The sequence below is a fragment of the Bos indicus x Bos taurus genome, chromosome 21 (genome assembly GCF_003369695.1).
Source record: "Bos indicus x Bos taurus breed Angus x Brahman F1 hybrid chromosome 21, Bos_hybrid_MaternalHap_v2.0, whole genome shotgun sequence".
Lineage (NCBI taxonomy): Eukaryota > Metazoa > Chordata > Mammalia > Artiodactyla > Bovidae > Bos > Bos indicus x Bos taurus.
The window spans coordinates 66,643,831-66,663,104 of record NC_040096.1 but is presented as its reverse complement, the minus strand read 5'-3'; the positions used below and the strand labels follow the sequence as shown (position 1 = coordinate 66,663,104).

The window sequence follows — 19,274 nt, the reverse complement described above, 5'->3', positions numbered from 1 at the left end:
ATCAGCTAGGACCCCAACTCCTCCTCAGCCATCCTGCTCTGCTCTCAAGACTTTAACGTCCCTTCAAGAACCATTTTAAACATCACGGTTAGGGCTCGAGTAATTCCATTTCTATAAACTGTGTTCTGATTCACATTTGCCTACTCGTAAAACAAGGGTGGTCATTAAAAAGTCATCTCTACTTTTTTCCATTAGAGAAACAAACAAAAAAAATGAGCTTCTGGAAGGCTCGGGGAAGACAGGGCTGTGGTGGACGGCAGAGTGGCCACCCAGCCTGTGTTGTGAGGGCCTTCCAGCCGGCGTCCCCGGCGGGGCTGCCCGCCCCTCACCGTTACCTCACAGTGATCGGCACCGGCTTGCCCAACACCATGGCTGAATTTAGCGTCATGATGAGCAGTAAAATTCACAGGTTCTTTATTTAGTCCATATAATACACCATTTTTTAGAGTTTTTCTTCTTTTAAAATTAGATAAAAGAGCATATTAAATGGCAAGTGTATGAAGTTTCTCTTCATAAACAATGTCAAAACGAAAAGTTCTGAATTACAAAATGTTAAAAAATATGTAGGTACTTAACATTTCACTAAAGCATAAAGTTACAGATATTCTCTAAAGAAAAATAACTGTGCCACTTACCTATTTTTGCTGTTTCTATGAACTTTTTTTTTTAATTCTGTACATAGGACATTTTGTACAAAATATGAAGTCTACATTTTTATTACTCATTACCATAAAACAACGGTACGATGTATGTACAATATTAAAAGGAAGCCACACTAAAGCCGCGCTAAAAAGACACTCGGAACAGTGACATTTCTGATGTACAGATACCTTTTGGAAAGAGTGAAGATGCCAAACGCAGAACTTTATGAAGAAAAACAGTCACCAGTTTATTTTCAATGCAGTACTTTTGAAATCAATTTGGTACAGAATAAACAGTGTATCTATGTAATAATATGTAAGCTGAACAATTAGCACAGGGAATCTGAGTTCTAACTAGGAAAACTTTAAGAGGCCAAAATATTAAATAATACTCTCGTCAAAGAAAATCAGTTTCTCTCAAAACCTTTTTTTTTTTTTTCTTCCCTTTTTGGTGAATGTTTGTCTTCAATAAAGAGCAGAAGGAAAACCTAGACAAAAAGATGTTCTTAAATGCTGAGCTTTCCACGTCACTCAAACACCGAGGTTTTTCGCTTTTTTTCCTCGGGCGAGAGGAGAGGCTTCCCAGAGACCTCTCGGGGACACACCGAGAACATCCTCCGTCAGCTGAAGACTGAAGTTCAAACAATGGTTTATCGAGATACACAAGACGCTGCTTTATACAGTGAAAAGCACCCTTTTTCCCTCAAAAGGAGAAGGCATCTGAACTTTTTTTAAAATGATAAATTTCATAATGGCAAAGTGGAGGGATACTTGTCAAGTTTCTCAGGAAGGTTTCTCCTCCCGCTTTCGGCTGGGGCGGCCTTCCGATTGACTACCTGCTCTGAACACAAGGGGTCCGCTCCCTCCAAGTGACAGGACCCAAGGAGATGCACGCCATCGGGTGGGGGGGTTAACTGAGACCCATGGGCAGGAGCTCCGAGCTGCATGGGGAACGATGTCTGCTCTGCTCCTCACAGGGTCTGAATGCGTCCCCCCAGACCTTGAGCGAGAGATACATCCCGACGGAAGCCTCTGAAGCATCAAGACATTTAACATCAAGTTGTAGCATCTTACACCAGAGACACGGGAAACTAGAATCACTGGTTGAGGGCAGCTGTGTGCATCTCAAATAGCTTTCGAGCAGGATAAGTCAGTCAAAATACTGGCCACCAGGAGAGACGTAAAGAACAGAGCCTTAAGTTTAAAGACTTTTCTCCTCGTGCTGTCCCATTGAAAACAAAGAGCTTAATACATGCAAGGAAGTCTGAAATATTTAGCAGCATTGAAGACCAGTGAAGACTCAGACGCTGTATTTTCCTTATGAAGCTTCGACTAAGGTGTCCTCTTTGCAACAGAGACTCCTCGGAGGCCATCGCTGCTGCCTCTGCCGCCTCCATGAATCCCTGGGGACTGCACCGTGGGGAGCGGATGGGGGTAGGGGTGGCACTTGCCCATGGCACTGATCCTGTGACTTCTGCCCAAAGGCAGCTGTGGCCTGTCTCGGGCCTAGAGCTGGCCTCACTCAAAATGATTCCCGTCTGACTTTCTATAAAATGTGGAATTCTCAGAGAATTTTATCAATTGAAGAGCCTCATTCAAGGGTAACAACATGTTAAGTAAAGAAAAATCATTCTTCTAAGTAAGACATTGAGCGCGCCACTTTAAAGTTCCAATTCCAGGCAAGAGAAAGCTTATTATTATTATTTTTTTTTAACAAATTTCTCCTATGAGCTCACTCCTGGGACCCTGGTGCTGGACCACAGACCTGGAAATATGGCTTTAGTGCCACGCAGCAGCAGGGCGTGGTGTGCACGGCACTGGTTGGAGTAAAGTGATACCTCGGGAAGACACGGCGGGGAGAAGGGTCACGTCACTTTCCCAGTGAGCTGTGTTAAGATCAACAGCATAGAACCACCTCGGTGGGATTAAAAACAAAAACAGACCAAAAAAAAAAAAACCACCACCCAGAAAGAAACTGTTGGTGTAACAGTCTGAAGGGCTGTACAGTCTTAAAAAATATGTGATACTCTTTTATAGTGTTCCTTTGATTTGAAAACCATTGATATTCTCATAGGACCCACCTATCCTAAATGATTGCAAATCCCATTTGCGGAGAACGTGAAGGTGACGACTGGGGTGCTTCCTTAGCTCTGATTTTGGGGAACCATCTTACGTGGGGCCGTGCGGGGACCCCGAATTCGGGGGGGTGCGCGCACAGCCCTGGGGGGTCACCATTGTTTGAACTCCTAGTCTCGAGCTGAGGCGGAAGGACGTGATTGCCTACAGACGGGGTTGGAGAAAGCTTGGACTTGAGTGTGACTGACTGGTATGGCACACAGAGCGTGTCTTCTCTACAGGCGGGCGTGGGGGCTAGCGCCCGTCCTGGGGCGCCGGCTCCTCGGCGCGGCCGTGGGCCTCCAGGGCGCTCTTGGTGTGCAGGTCCTGGGGAAGCTCGGACTTGCGGCGCGCCAGGGGCCGCTCCTTCTTCGGGTCCTTCTGTGCCTGCAATGGAAACGCACAGCGTTGGCGACAGACCCGGCGGCCCGGAGGTGTGCTCGCCCTGCTCTGAGCTGGCGCAGCCCACGCTCCAGGGCCCCCCTGAGGACTCCAGACGCCCAGAGGGACACAGTGACTGAGGGGGATGCCTCGTCTATTAAGAGATAACCCAGGGACGGTGTGCGAGGTGTTGGCATCGTGGTCTTCTAAAAGGTACAGTTTTGTCCAGGGTATTGGATACCTCTGTTTTGCAAATTCATCAGCTTTAGTACATCTCATAAATGGCAAAATCTTCCCAGTTCATAAAATGTCACCGAAACCATTTTATGGTTGTGTCCCTTACAGAGGCATTTCAGGAAGTCGAAATTTCCCTTGGAGGTAGATAAAAAAAAAGAATGAACAACATATTTAAACTGGACTCAAAGCCAGCAACAGGTCTAAAACTTCTATTAAATTTGAAAAAAGATATTTAAAATGAGAGGTATTTAGTAGGTCATGTAAGGGGAAAAACCTTCTAGAACTTAAAAAAACTATACATTTAATCATCTACATAAAATTTCCTAACATTAAGGGTACGATATAAGACTCCCCTCTCCATTCCATTTTCTTCCTAAACTTAGGACATTTTGGTCTTACTAGGGGAAAAAAAGAAGGAAAAAAGTTAAATGAACCCCTGTTTGCATGGGGATTTAGAGAATTGTGTCTGCAGAGAAAGGGTGGTCTGAAATACGGGGAGTTTAGATACCAACAGAGTCCATTTCCATGAGAAATAGTTAAATTATTCAGTTTTGAGGTAGGGCCATTGCATCAATACCAGTATATCTGAAACAAAACAAGAAGCCATCAAAGTTGCCTCAACACACCGTTATATACCAGGAGGCAGCCAGTTTGTAAGGAACTTTGACAGAACCACAACTTCCTTTCTGTTTAAGTGTCTCCAGCAAAGGGGAGATAGTACTTAAATAGCAATACTTTGGTGGTGATGAGCAAACACCTACCAGAAAACACTTGTACTAAGTCAGTCACTTGATAGCAAAAAGCACACATCTCTGACCACTCCCTGGAGTAGCCAGCTTGCCAGCACTGCTGGCATGATACACAAAGTATACTTCTCTGTGCTTTAATAACAATATTCAGGGATTTGCAGAAACCATATATGAAAAGTTCAGCTTTGCAGAGCTACTATTTCTTACGGTTCTTTGCAAATTTATCTATGAAGACCATAATAATGTCAAGGTTTGGAAAGAATTTTGTGTCACATCATTTTAGGATTGTTTCTAGAAATGTTATTTGGATATTAAGGTTCATTTACGGCAAAGGCAGGAATTCTGATTTTCTCTCCTGGAAACTGGTGTAAGACAGCTTCAGGACCGCCAGCACGTCGGGAGACTGGAGGCCCCTCAGTCCCCGAGGGGCTGCTGATCATGGTCACAGCCCTTGTAAAAGTGCCCTCATCGGTGAAGCCTGTTTGCCTTCGACCCGGGAGAAACTCAGAGGGAAATTCTACCCTGAATTTTATGTCCATTCCATGTTGAGTTGTAAAACAAAGCAAAGCAAGGCAAAACAAAAGCCTTTCAGATACTTGAAATATTTAATAACTGCCACCGACAGGCATTTCAAAGAGAAGAAACATTTTCATAGAAAAAGGCAATAGTAAAAGCCTAGGAGCTGGAAACCAACAAACGCAAATTGAGAAGGCAAACTCGACCGGGGAAGCTTCTGGAAGGAGAGAAAGAGAGAGTGAGGGACCTGCTGAGTCTTCCTGTGTAGCCATTTAAAACCAGGGTGTAAAGCAGAGAGCAGTTACACAAGCCACAGAGGTTAAAAAAAAAAAAAAAAAAATCAGAGACATAGGAGGCAGGAGAGAGATGTCATGCAGGTAAGTCACCCCTGGAAGAGCGACCCTGGTGGAGGGGCGAGCATGCTGTCGACAGGGTGGACGAGACAGATGGAAATGCTGCCCCGGACACCTCCGCGGAGGTGAGCCGGAAAGACGCGGTCTCTGTCCGCAGTGGGACAGCGGCTCTGAAAGTGGCCATTCAGGAAGTGGGGGGCAACATTGGGGTGGGCGCATGGTAAGAGAGCACGCTTCCACTACTTAATTCAAGGACAGGACTCATCAGAGTCTCCTGAGGGACCAGATGCCTTTGTCTTCACCATCACAAGCTGGAATGACAGGGGGGAAAAAGGGAAAATACTTCATGTACACAGCATTGTCAGTTCTTTTCCTAAATATAAAAAAAGCCTTATAAATACACTTCTACGTACTGGAGTAAGGAACACCTTCACTTCCCACCTTCCGTCTTTCTACACCTTCCTTAACTGCACGCTCGACACTGCTTTCCTCCCGACCGACTGTTAAAAATGAGAATTGCAAAACATTTTAAATTTCTCTGGTATATGAACGTCATTCACATGAACTTTACTAGTTCTCTTTGGAGGTTCTACATAGGGTTACACAATTTTCTCGGAAGAAATACAAACCACAGTTCTGACAGGTAAATACAGAATCGAATTTCTCCACAGGATCCCAACCCAGTATGTTGCACAACCATTAGGGTCTCCTCCACTGGAGAAGATTCTCCTGCAATGCTGCCTGCAGTAAATGCAGTGCTGCATTCTCCTGCACCGTACCTCACGTCAGCTGTGAGCCCACATTCAAATTACTTCGAAGGAATGTAAGAGTTATTTTGGAAAAAATAAACATAGCTGAAAATAAACTAAAAGGGGCAGTGAAAATATTCAAACTGCTAAATATAAAAACTGAAAAGCCTAGTTTTTAGCATAACCTCTTAAGTCAGTTCGGTCTCCAAAATAGATTTCCCCTGCATCTCAGTATCTTCTCTTTGCTTTAACGACAGTGTTTTTGAGGATTTCAGGACTATGACTCCAAATACTTTCAAATTGACAAGAGCCTGTCATATCAAATATTATGGCTAAGAGACTGCACTATAAATGTCTTCACTAGGTAGGCTGCTATTTGCAGGGGGTCGGGTGGGGGCGGGGAGTTCAACTGATCCACATAAATCCATAATAAGTCTTGAAATCGGGTGGTGTTAGTCTTCCAAGTTTATTCAGAGTTATCTTAGCTAGTCTAGCTCCTTTGCATTTCTGTATACGTTTTAGAATTAGCTGGTCAATGTCTTAAAAAAGAGAAGGGTGACTGTTGGGATTCTGACTGGGTTCTGTTAATTTGGGAGAGAACTGATACCTTAATAGCACAGAGTCTTCCAACACAGGAGCAAGATCCATAGACACTTAAAGGTAACGTGAGGGGCGGGGAGGGGAGATTTTTGTAGGAATGTCAATTACACAGAAAGCTCAGTCTCATAATCTAATTTCAAGAGTTTCATGAAAATAAACTGGCAAACAAAGAGACGCCCTGTCTACACCCAGTGACCCAGGACTAAGGAGTGGATAAGCAGAGAGGCTGCTTCCTTCTCAGAGAGGGGAAGGAGACACGCCCTCCACACGCCCTCCAGGGGCCGCTGGAAGATCAACCAGCTGGGAAGGAGCAGCCACCACGGAAATAGCTGACTTTCAAAGGCAGTCTTTCTCAAGGGCAAGAATGCTGTTTTGTGTTCTAAATCCCCTACAGAGTGGGCCCTGAGTCAGAAATATACCCAAAGATCGCACAATTATGTAGTATGTTCATTACACTTTGGGAGTAGTCTATCTTTTTCCTGGGTTTAATTATCACGTCAAATGACGTCCCCAAAAGAAAACCCCTCCAGCCCTAAAATATTTAACGTATCAGGACTGGCTTGTAAGCTGTCGGTTTCCCTTTCTGTGTTGTTGGGCCTGAGTGACCTAAAGACCACCGTGAGGTTAGACTGAAGGCCACCCACGGGCAGGCTTGCTGCTAAGAGGGACCCTGACATGCAAGCCCTCTGCCTGCCTGCAGTTCTAGCCCACCTGAGGCTGTAAACTCGAAATGGCAATCAAAGAAATGACTTCAAATTCCTTTCCAAGTTAAAACAAAACAAGCCTTAGTAAATTAACACCCCCATAAGACTGAGAAAAAAGATAAAGGTTTTCATTTTTTTTCATTCAGGCTATTCATTGCTAAGACTATTGTGAGGAAATGATGGAATCCAAACTGGATTAAGTAAAAAATGCATCACTGATGTTTTTCCACTGTAGTTTCAGTGTTTGCATCCACCTGCCTTTCCCTGAACCTGAGGCCAAGAGCTGGCCGGGAGGGAGGAGGCATGGCGGGGTCCAGCAGCCCCTAGAAGGGGGTCTGGGCCCGTGCTGCCGGGTGGGAACACAGCGCTGGCCACACACACAATTCCAGACTGTCTAGCAGCCACGCTGAAAAGGTGAAAAACCAACAAATGAAAATCATTTGAGTAACATTTTTTATTTAACCCAGTATATCCAAAATATTATCATTTCAACACCTTGTCAGTGACAGAAAGCTAAGAATGAGCTTCCTAGGTTCTCTTCTGTGCATTAAGCCTGGGAGTCCCTGGGTGTGTTCCGGGCCACAGATGGCCACGGGGCACACGGGCCTCTTGGCTGCCGTGTGGGGCCATGCAGTCTGGATGGTCCAGAGCGTGTGCCCGTGGCGATGTCCAATCCTGTCTGATCACTCGGGGGACACAATTTACTTGAATGAAAAACACAGAGTTAAAAAAAAAAAACACAACCCTGAGCTCAGGATGACCCTCTCCTCTCGAAACCATCTGCATTCAGCTGCTGCTGCTGCTAAGTCGCTTCAGTCGTGTCCGACTCTGTGCAACCCCATAGACAGCAGCCCACCAGGTTCCCCCGTCCCTGGGATTCTCCAGGCAAGAACACTGGAGTGGGTTGCCGTTTCCTTCTCCAATGCATGAAAGGGAAAAGCGAAAGTAAAGTCGCTCAGTCGTGTGCGGCTCTTCACGACCCCATGGACTGCAGCCTACCAGGCTCCTCCATCCATGGGATTTTCCAGGGAAGAGTACTGGAGTGGGGTGCCATTGCCTTCTCATTCAGAGTGCAGCTCAATTTTAGCCTCTCTGTTTTTACATTTCAGGATTGTAGCGCTGGGAGTCTTTAGGAATTCTTATGAAGCTCAAAGGGGATTCAAGTTTTAGAGTCAGAAAGGGCCATGTCCCCAGACTTGGGGAGCACTTATCAGCTGCCTGGACTGAGAACGGGAGGCACCGTCAGAGACACAGGGCAACCGAGGCGCCCCTCGCAGGCAGTGGCTCCACCCACTACCCTCTGCAAAGCCTAAATAGTGTCTGCTCCCGATTTAGCGACAGGAGCCTTTCTTTGGACCAACGGTGATCTGAATATGCATCTCTGCGAAGTGGAAACAAGACCATGTGACTGTGGGTACTGCCTGAGGGACCCCAGAGAGCCCTCGCGTTGAGCAGGACCCTGCTGTTGACAGCACGAGAGCTCTGCCTGGCGTCCTGGGGCCCCTGGGGGCTGGCAGGAACTCTGCGAGAAGTTAAAGGGGCCGGCCCTGGGCCAGAGCAGGAGCCAGAGGTGGGCAGAGGGCGCACACAGGGCAGACATGACCGCACACCTTTCAAGTTCTCGCTCTAGCTGTGAGCTGACCTGCAGGTAAGAGCTGGGATTATTACTCTTAAGAGTAAACATAGAAAACGCGTTTCAGGCACGTATTAACCCTTAAAAACTGCTTCTACTAACTTGATCTAAGATGGACGGATGGGAGGCTTCCCGTAAGATGGCCAACTCGTGAGTTTCCACGTCAGCTTGCACGGGAGGCGCTGCAGCCCACCACGTGTCTAAAATCGCACACACGTCTTATAAGCAAGTCTCTAAGGGGCGCGGCCAGCTGAGCTCTGCGCGCTTTTACCTGGCGAGCCTCTTCGTTCACTGTCTTTCTCAGCATCTGCACATCTTCAAATAAAGGCCCATCTGTCTCCATTGCCACCGGGATGCTGATGGTGCTCGCTTGACTATACACTGCGTACTGCAATGCAAAGCGCGGAGTCATTCTCGGCCAGCACTCAGGGGGGCGGCTCCAGGGCTCCTCCTCTAGACGCCGCCCTCCCCCGGGGCCCCTCCTCAAGGAAGCCTGTGTGCAGGAGGAGCCTGAGCCTGGCCTACACCTGCCCACCTGCGGGCGGGGACAGCAGAGCAGCCGCCTCACTTCCAGGCTCTCCCAGCCCTGGGCCACAGGACACCACCCTGGAGCCTTGGCCTCCTGACGCCCTGGGCCTGCTCATGGGGACCGCTTCCTACAGAAGCCTGTGCCTCCAGCCCCAACCTCTGCCCCCAAGCTGCGGGCCTCATCGTGCCTTCCCTGTGTCCACGCCGCCCTCACTCATGTCCCTGTTTGCTCTGCATTCTCCAGACTCTCGCCAACCCCAGCACGGATCACACCCGCCCTTTGACGCCTCTCTGTTCACCTCCTGGACGATGTGGTCTCGATCGATCCCCCAGCTCACACCTCACCCTGCCAGGCGGGGCCGGCCCTGCGGGGGGCCTGATGCGCCAGTGGGGTCCCATCGGGGCACCCGGGGATGCCACTCTCCCCGGGCTCCAGGCCAAGTCAGGCTCTGGTGTGAAGTGTGGTGAAGTGAAGTCTGCTCAGTCGTGTCCGACTCTTTGCGACCCCATGGACTGCAGCCTACCAGGCTCCTCCGTCCAGGAGATTCCCCAGGCAAGAACAGTGGAGTGGGGTGCCATTTCCTTCTCCAGGGGATCTTCCTGAACCAGAGATCAAACCTGGGTCTCCCACATTGCAGGCAGACGCTTTAACCTCTGAGCCACCAGGGAAGCTCTGGTGTGAGCAGGATGGTTTCTGACTGCTTCTGAGAGTGCGACTAGGGGTGGGGTGGGGGATGAGCTTGCTTCACAGGTGCTGGAGAGGCCTGACTGTCCTTAGCGCTCAGCATCCACTCGTGTGTCTGCTGCGAGCTGGGTGCTACTCCAAGTACAAGCTATAACGTGAGTGCTAAAAGCCCCTGACTGAAGGATTGCTGCGGTCCTTACGCTAACCCACCGAGGCTCCGGGCCAGGGCGGGGGGGGTGGGGTCGGGGTCCCGAGCTGAAGCTCCGCCCTCCCTGCCCGGCACCGTGCCCTCCTGTCTGGGCGGAAGTCTCTCCAGTCCACAGCGAGCCCCTCCCTCCCACCGGGCAAGCACCCAGGAGAACCGCTCAGCTCTCGGGGGGGCCCTTCTCCTCCTGATGCCTCAGGCCTGGGTCTCGCCTCTCTGACGGGACGCGGGGCACCAGGCTGTGGGTGACCTTGTGACCATGCGCTGACCACCGTCGGCCCTGAAGCCGCCCCCTCCCGGGCCTGGGGCGCCAGCCAGCCCAGCTCCTCTCTCCTCTGCCACAGCCTGCATGACACAACTGTCTCCCCTCACAGCCCCCGAGGGTCTTGCAGACTCCCGCCCTCAGCCCCCTTGCAGGAGCCACATCCTTGAGTCCGATTCTTCCACTGAAGGTGCCCAGGCCCTTCAGCGCCCCCACCCGCCCTGGCCAGCAGCAGCGTCTCCACAGGCGCCCCAGAGCACCCCAATGAGCTTTCTGAACACAGGTGAGCCGGGACGACGCCCGCACAGCGGAGGGGATCAAACCCATGGGTCCTGCTCCCTCTCCAGCTTCGGCCCCGACTCTGACCACGCCTACTCCTGCCCCGTGACGACACTCCATCCACAAGCAGCTCGGTCTCCTTAGTGGCCCCATTCGTCCTGACCCCCGGCCCCTGAAGCACCTCCCAGCTGAGTTGAGACGTGTTGGCTCCATCTGCAGGCAGCCCAACGCTCTTAAGTCCTGGGGGCGTGGGGACACCCGGCTGTGCCCACCCTATCCCCAGTCCTCCTTTACGTGTCCCTCTCTAAAGGCACGACCAGACTCTCGCCAGCATCATCCCCCATGTTTGTATCATCTGACAGTCTGGGTTCTCCCTGTTCCCACCTGGCTCCCATCCTTGACACCCGGGCCCTGCCTCATTCTCATCTGTGTATCCTAGGACATGCAGTTGGCACCATCAGCTGAGAGAGGAGGGGGCCTGCTTGGCACAGGGAGCTGGGGGCCTCACGTGACTTGTCCCAGCAGGACTCAGGCTGGGCAGGGCAGATAGTGCAGTGCCCAGGAGGTGGTGCGTGGGGTTTGAACCAGTATTTCAGCTTTTGGCCATGCCAGGAGAAAATCAGTGCTCCACACAGAACCCACGGATGAACGGCTGTGCCGAGAGCAGCGGGGGGGACTCTGAGCCCCTGGGGGGCTTGGGGCAAAGAGAAGTTCGCACAAGGATGCTAGGTGATGTCTGCAGGAAGTCAGTGTCACCAGCAGGCTCGGGGCGGGGAGGGGCGTGGGCAGAGGAGTCTCACCAGGAATAAAAACCTTCCCCCACCTGCCGAGGCTGATGTTTTCAACAGGTGGGAGAGGGAACGCACATGCCCAGAGGCTCGTCTCGCACAGGAGAGGCAGGCAGCCAGGCTCTGTGCCCCGGGCCTGCCACACATTGTCCTCTCGCTGCTAACGGACAGAACGCTGAGCCACAGCCGCATCTGAAAATCACAGAGGTGCGCCTGGACTGCATGTCACGAGATGCCCGCAGAAGGGAGATGAGCATTAAACCGCTGTGTGGCTTCTTGGTGGATTGAGAAAAACACATTCACGTTAGAAACCTTCCGTATTTCACGACTTTACTAAACTGAATTACGTCTGACGTTAAAAACACCCCAACGCAAGCCACCACAACTGCTAAGACAACCCGAATCCTGAAGGACCACCGCTTTCTGAATCCAGCGGCCTACGCGGGGACCTGCGGCCACGTCTCAGGGCGGATGAGACCCGGCTTGGGCAAATCCAAGGCTCAGCACCAGGCAGACTGCTAGGGTCCCCCCCGCGAACAGAGGGAGGGGCTGGGGGCTGCCTTAAATGAGGAAACTGGTGAACCACTTCTCAGATGGCAGGTTCGAGATGGAGCGTGAGGCTGCAACCACCCAACTACCTACTTTCGTTACAGAGATAGAAAGCAAACTCTATTACCCACAAAATTATTTACTGTTTTTGGTTGTCATAAATGGCAAGCAGGATTAGAATTTAGAAAAGATTTTCTCTCTCTCTCGAGAATGAACAGTGAGCACCAAGGCCCTGATTTCCAGCTCTGAGACACTAGCCCATGAAGTATTTTCCGACAGGGAGCGGTGGACTGCAGTGTGTGGATGGGACGGGCCGAGGTGGAGGTGGAGGTGGTTCTCAGGCACAGATGAGGGACGGGGCGGTGCTCAGCCCGGGGCTCCGCAGCACAAACGAGGCGGACCCCAGCAGAGCCCACCCCGCGAGACGCCGGGAGACAGAGCAGCCGAAGGAGGGAAAACGCGATGGATGAACATTCAGGAAAGGTTCAGAAATGGGAATGAGGACGATACATATATATATGTTAGCGGGATCTCCCATGGGGTTTTATTCCTGTTTTCCAGGTAAAACAAATAAAATCAGACCCTCTGATTTGTACACATTTCACCTGTTTTCCAAGGGCGTGCGTGACGGGGGCCCTGATGACCTTGACTGGGACCCTCCGCCCCGTCTGACCTCGGCACGTGAGCTGTCAGAACAGAGCAAGGCAGCCGGGTGCCTCGTGAGGCCCGGCCTGTCCACCAACACACCCCAGACGCAGGGCTTTACGACAAACGTCAGCCGTATTTTAACCTCACGTTCAGCACAGATTCTGTTCTTAAAAGTATACGCCCATAGCCACCTGCCTCAATAACTACCGCACTGTTTCACAGTAATCTGGAAACAGTACTTCTGCATAAGAGCGTGGCATACAGACAGGAATAACAAATCAGCATGTTGTTACGAAGGTGAAGGACGTATTTTCAACTTTGATTCACGTGTCACTTTTTATTAATCGAGACCCCACCGAACACCTGAGATCACGATGACCTGTGCACACTTCTCACCAAAGGCGATAAATAGGCTGCGTGTCATCTGCTTCACCTCATAGAACCTTTCAGGACCTTAGTGGGTAGCTGGAGCAGTTATCCTCAGAAAACAAAAGTCTTTCCTTTTCTGGGGAGCTGAGCACAGCCCTGAGAATTCTCAGGGGCGGCAGAGACTCACAGAAAGGGCCTTCAGGGACGGTCAGATGGACACTCAGCACCGGGAAGAACGCCTGCCGGGACCTGCTCCAATCCCCCGACCAGAGGACACGACCCCAGCAGCCCCAGCTCCGGCCCCCGACTCCGGCCGTCTGGGGGGGTGTCAGCTGGCTCACCTCTACAGGGGACACCGCTTCAGAAGACACTTCTTCCAGAAGACACGCCCGCTGGGCCCACTGGCCAGGGCGCGCCGGGACGGGAGAAAAGGGTTAGTTGCTAAGATGACAGAAGCCAGTCCACTGTTAGTGAGAAAGGCTCAGGCCTGTAGAAACCTCATTTTAGGAGACAGGTCACTGACTTCATACTTCACCTATTTCAAATCCAGTTTTTATTTTTTTTCCCTGTAGAATTAGTTTGATATTAAAAAGAAAAGAAAGTACTGTTTCAACTACAGCATCTATGATATCGGAGAGAGAAAAGCAAGCTGTAATCTGGGCCCAGAACAGAGGTTGTATCCTGGCTTTCTTTTTACCACAGTATATTCGAAAGGTCTGTATCTTATTTAAAAAGCATAATAATAATAATAAATAAAAACGCCAATCCTGTGGTAAAAACTTGGTGGGGCAAAATAAGTACTTATACGAAAGTTGAAAAGTATTTTTATTGCAGACAGTTTCATACACAATGTTAGTGAAGTGGATCTGTCTCCCTCCCACGATGAAGCCACACTCCTATCTCACAAAAATACTCAAGTCACACCCTAGACGTTTTCACGTCACTCTCTTTTTTAGTACCTGGGGGTTTGCTTTGGCTAGGTTTTCTATTTTAACCCACGCTTCTTCTCGTTCTTTCATTTTTAGCTTCTCTCTGAAAAATAGTAAAAGGTCGTTGGCGTTAGAGAAACAGATCAAATTCAAGAGAGCGTTAAGTGGAGGGGGGGCCATGGCCGGCAACACGACCCCTCACTTCCCCTTTGTCACCGTCTGGTCTTATCTCACGTACGTCACAGTGGTGACCACGAGGCATGCAATGGGGGAGAAAAACAAAACTGGGCTTAGAGGAGAAAGAGCTAAAATTACAAACACACCAAAACCTTAACCCGTCTAAGAATTTCAGCTCTTAGGAACGTCTGTGCCAGCACCTCCACGCCTCCTTCCTCCCCTGGCTCTGTTGCGCTGTCACAGGATGCTCACGGCTTCGAGGAGAAGTCTCTACACCCGTGAAGAGTGAGACCGCACCCCAGCGTGGAGGAGCCAAGTGAGGACGTCCTCACAGAGGCACAGCATGCAGGTCTGCACCCGCGAGGCACAGGACCTTCAGGAAATTACTCATCACGGGACCGACTCTCTAAATCTAGAAACCGTGCGGCCTGATGAATCAGGTCCCTTTTAGGGATGCGATGTCCCATGGACATTGATGCACCATCAGACAGGCCCCGGGGGTCACGCACTTCAGCCCTGGACACACGTCCACCCGAGGCAGGAGGGGAGCCAGGCAGCCTGAGGCCTGAGGACACCACGGCCAGCTCCCCGCGCCCTCCTCCTGCTGCTCCCTTTGTTACCGCCTCTCACACACTCGTTGATGTTTTGCTATCTTTCTCTTTCTGCACCGCCCAGGGCAGAAACTCCAGAAGGGCAAGGGTTTTTGTTTGTCTTATTCACAGCAGGGCCTGGCATACAGGTAGACACACACTGAGGAACGAACATGGCTGTGTGATTCTAATAATGGATACAGCACGCCGTTCCCAGCACCGCTCGGGGACGGCCTCATTGAGCGTGTCCCTGTGCAGGTGTGGGCTCTGGCATCCTCAGGGCACGAGAGCAGGGTCCTGATTTTGTGAGGGACTCAGGCACCAGACTCTAGAGAGAATGCCCGAATTTATGGAGATCAACAAGTCAGAACAATAAAGCTACGCTGGATGAAGTTCCGGCTTTCTTACACAAAACTTACAGGATAGAATCTAAATTCCTGCCTGATGACCATGAAAAATCACTACACATTCCTGTTTTTAAGTGTCCCCTGAGAAATGTAAAGATTTTGAAAGTTAAATTCTTGATTATTACATGTACTTTTTGCAAAGATGACTGAACTGGTAGAATAAGGGAAGGAATAGCTAAGGTCTGTTTTTTTGCGGAGGGGCGGGCTGTGAGGCTTGTGGGATCTCACTTCCCCGAGACTGAACCTGGGCCCTCGGGAATGGAAGCGTTCAGTCCTAGCTACCACGGAGGCGCCAGAGAATAGCTAACTTAGAAAATACGTTTTCATCACAAAGATTTAATTTGCTTTCCAGTACAACAGGGCAGACTTTGCTTTGAAGTGAAGAATAACTTTTTAGGACAAACTAGTGGCAGAGGTTTATTCAGGATCAAGGGGAAAAAAATCCTTGAAAGAGTAACTGTTGAAAAGAGCAACTTACTTCAGTTTCTCTGCTTTAAACTGCTGGGTGCAGTCATCAAACAGTTTTTGGTTCATCTCCATGAAGAGCTTCAGTGCGTTGTATATCAAGCCATGTATTGTCCTGCAACGAGAGCTTCGTGTTCAAACTCAGGATGCTTCATCTTATTCATCTTTTTGGATCCCTCTCCCTCCCCTCCCCCACCACACACTCCTTCCTCTCCCAGCCTGGCAGCGTATTTCAATAGTCCCACAAGTCTCCTAAGCTTCAGAGTTAAAAGCCTGTGACTTTTTGACTCCTTGCTGGTTTTCTCAGAGGCAGCCCTGCTTCACCACGCCTCTCCTCTCAGCGCCTGGGCCTTCTGGCTCACCGACCTTGCTAATGGCAGCCAAAAGCCGCATCATTACTTGGAAGTCGAATAAGAAACGCTGAACCTTGAACAGGTACAGTTAAGGCAAGGTTAGTCATACAGAGAATAATGGAACCGTTTTACTTCCTGTAGACGTCAGCTTCCTTTCAATCTTACTAAGGACAAAAAACTAATGTTGACACTGCCAGAGCACAGCTTAGGAGAGTGTTAAACGAAACTGCTACCGATCAGCTTAATCCAGCTCAGGTCTCAGGCGCTGACACCAGGAGGGGGAGGGCCCAGCTGTCCCCCTCCCGGCAGGGCCTCAGGAGGACTCCGGTCTCACCTGTCATCAGCTGCAGCCACGTGAGGGACCCCCCCACCCCCACCCCGTGATTCGGGCAGAGGACTGCCCCTCGGAGCCTGGTCAACCCACAGAATTGGGAGCAACAACCAAAAACTCGACTCGCAAGTCTTAACTGGTATTTAATTCACTATAATAAAACCAGACCCTGTTTAGCAAACATCTAACAGGACACGCCTGTCTTTGCAGGGGGCAGGGACATAAGCCGTCACTGCCGGCCTTTGCAGCGCTCTGCACCACACGCAGGAGCTGGGGCTTAGCTCGAGGGCTTGGTTAGCACCTGCTGAGCTCAACAGAAGAGGAACGTCACGCAGGAAAGCTTGTTGAAAGCGACACGTGAACACTGACCGCCAGGCCACTATTCCCACCGCCACGGCTGCGTCTCTCCTACCCCGGCCGTCGGAACCACAGCCAGACCTGCGGCTGAGGGGCTGCTGCAGAAGCGCACTGAGTGCAGACAGGCGCCAGGAGCTTTACACCGATGCACACTCACTCCGTCCCAACCAACCTCCACAGCAGGGTGGAGGGCACCACAGGGCAACACGCTGCATGTGGCCTGACGTTATCTTGGTCGACCGATCACCTCTGAACAGTGGGTGCCAACATTTACTCCTTTTTTTTTCTTTGGTTGAGCCAAGTGGCTTGTGGGACTTTAGATCCTGGACTTGGGGGACCCTTGGCAGTAACAGTGAGGAATCCTAACCACTGGACTGCCAGGGAAGTCCTAGTGCCAAGATCTTCTCTACTTTTCAGATGAGGAGGCTGTGGCTGAGAGACCCAGTGGGCAGCAGGGCAAGTCTGTGAGCCAGAACAGCAGAAGGGGTGACGGCAGACCCCGCGGACAGAGCGGCCCACCAGCTCCCGGCGGCGGGCCGGGCCGCGTCCCACCCCGCCGTCCCCCCACAAACAGGAGGGCGGGACTGGATATCAGGGCTCTGTCCCTCCTGCTTTAAATGTGGATTCACTGATTATAACACAGAAAGGGCAGAACGTGGACGACGCGGAAGCCTGACTCCTTATTTATGAGCACAACGAGGGTACCAGGGCAGCCCGGAGGGTAGCGTGGTTTGCAGTCTTAGCAGACGACCGCTGCGAGCGTCAGTCTGCTCACCTGTGTCAAGTGAGAGGAGGGGGCAGAGCAGCACGGACAGTCAGGTGTCAGAGACTCCGAGGTAGCGTTTAGGTTACTCGCCCCTTCTCTCTGGCTGCCTGGGCAGCGGGCACAGAGGGGCTCACTAGGGCGAGTGTCAGTAGGGCTCCGGGGGCCCCCATGGGAGGGGTGGCCTCTGTGCTCCAGCGGGGACTGAGCCCAAGGCTGTGATGACCTTCAACTCCTCTGGAGGGAACTTCAGAGGAGGCCTGGAAGATGCACCTCCTGACCCGCCCGGGGACAAGACGGGGCTGGGCAGGGAGGTACTGTGTCCTCCTACGTGGGCCCGACTTGGGCACAGGATGTCAACGAAAGGGCGAGATGCAGTCCACGCTTCTGCTTGGTCACAGCCCACGGAGAAATCGGCATCTAATTTTTTTAACTGATACTGAGACTTGGATTCAATAGTAATTGGTTTCAAGTATCAGCAAAATACTGTACACAAAACTTAAAAATGGCCAGCGCAGGACTTGCTTGGTGGTCCTGTAGTTGAGAATCCGCTGGCCTATGCAGGGCACGTGGGGCACGTGTGATCCCGGGTCCGGGAAGACCCTACATGCGGTGGAGCAACCAAGCCCGTGTGCCACGACTCCTGAGCCCGCACATCTAGAGCCCGTGCTCCGCAACAAGAGAGACGCTGCAGTGAGAAGCCCATGCACGCACCTAGGGAGGAGCCCCTGCTAGCCCCAACGAGAGAAAAGCCTGTACGCAGCAACAAAGATCCAGTGCAGTCAAAAAATAAAAGCTACTTGAACTAAAAAAAAAACAAACAGGTTAATTAGAAAGGGGTAAAAGAAAGGCGGGCGGCGGGCGCTCACTTGTTCCAGTGGGTCTTGGAGTTGCGGTACAGGGACGGGAACATGATGGGCAGGATCTTGGCCGCGTTGTCGCTGATCAGGCTCATGATGTACTCGTTGTTCCAGTAGTACAGCGCCCGCTCCGCCACCTGCAAGGCAGAAGGGCGCGGCGCTCATCGGCGGTACGCACACAGGTGGGAGAGCGGACTCTACTGGACGGGAAGGGTAGTATCCCTTCTGCAAATGAGAGTGCTCTAGACTGTAACCCTGAGGCGCCTTCAACAAAGAGGCGGATGACTCCATGTCCCTCAAGATCACGGTCACTCAGCCTTCCATGAGTTGGATCAACACTGCTGTGGGACACGGGCCAGGTGCTGAGGCCACAAATCACATGAGGTCGCCCTCCTTAACCATCAGCTGCCCAGCACCCTCTACGGGCGTCTCCCCCTGGGGAGGACGTCTCCCCCTGGGGAGGCACCGTCCGGCCCTGAGGATCCTGCGGGGAGGCCTGCAGGCAGAAGCCGTCGCCGTCGGGGAGCTCGCGCTCTGTGGGGTGAACCCGTGACGCCGAGTGGTCTGACGTGTTAGCGCTACAGTGCGTGGTGAACGGCAGCAGGGGAGGCAGGGGAGCCCGTGTGCGCACGGAAATGTGGCTTCTGCTCAAAACCGGTGGTGGCGGGGCCCGTCCCTGCCGAGGGCCGGCGGGAGGGGGCGTGAGATGGCTGCAGGGTGGCCGGCTGGGGACAGCAGGGTGGGGGACGCGGGCCAGCTCTGAACCCGCTGGCAGGACGGAGCAGCCACACCGCCCTCTCCGGCCAGATCGTGACTCCCTGGAGACTGTGAGGTTCTGCTCCTTTGGTGCTTACGTTTCTACCTTGTTCACAAAGACTTCACCATAAATACCGTCTCGATACAAAACGATGGGGTGCCCAGTGTGTCAAAAGGAGGCAGAAAGGCTGGAAGAGCCACCGGGATGACCTCTGACGGGGGCTGGGAGGGTATGAGGGCGAATCGGGAGAGGCGTGGCATGGCTGCGGCCCCCTCGCAGGGACGTGGAAGGGAT

The 19,274-nt window shown here is 51.6% G+C and overlaps 1 protein-coding gene across 9 annotated transcripts in view; it reads right to left on the bottom strand.

Moving 5' to 3' along the window:
* Positions 1 to 397: 397 nt before the first annotated feature.
* PPP2R5C (protein phosphatase 2 regulatory subunit B'gamma) overlaps positions 398 to 19,274 on the bottom strand; it is a 140,055-nt gene continuing 121,178 nt past the window's right edge. For 2 of the 9 annotated variants that reach the window (XM_027521343.1, XM_027521339.1), the window contains 5 exons: positions 18,233 to 18,360; positions 15,573 to 15,674; positions 13,951 to 14,023; positions 8,950 to 9,066; positions 398 to 3,143 (listed from right to left, as the gene is read on the bottom strand). In XM_027521343.1, the coding sequence (XP_027377144.1) occupies positions 3,012 to 3,143; positions 8,950 to 9,066; positions 13,951 to 14,023; positions 15,573 to 15,674; positions 18,233 to 18,360 (552 nt within the window). In that variant the 3' untranslated portion in view covers positions 398 to 3,011. Of the gene's footprint in view, positions 3,144 to 4,706; positions 5,304 to 5,405; positions 5,493 to 8,949; positions 9,067 to 13,950; positions 14,024 to 15,572; positions 15,675 to 18,232; positions 18,361 to 19,274 lie in introns of those variants that run through there. The other 7 variants (XM_027521338.1, XM_027521342.1, XM_027521335.1 and 4 more) reach the window with 6 other exon arrangements.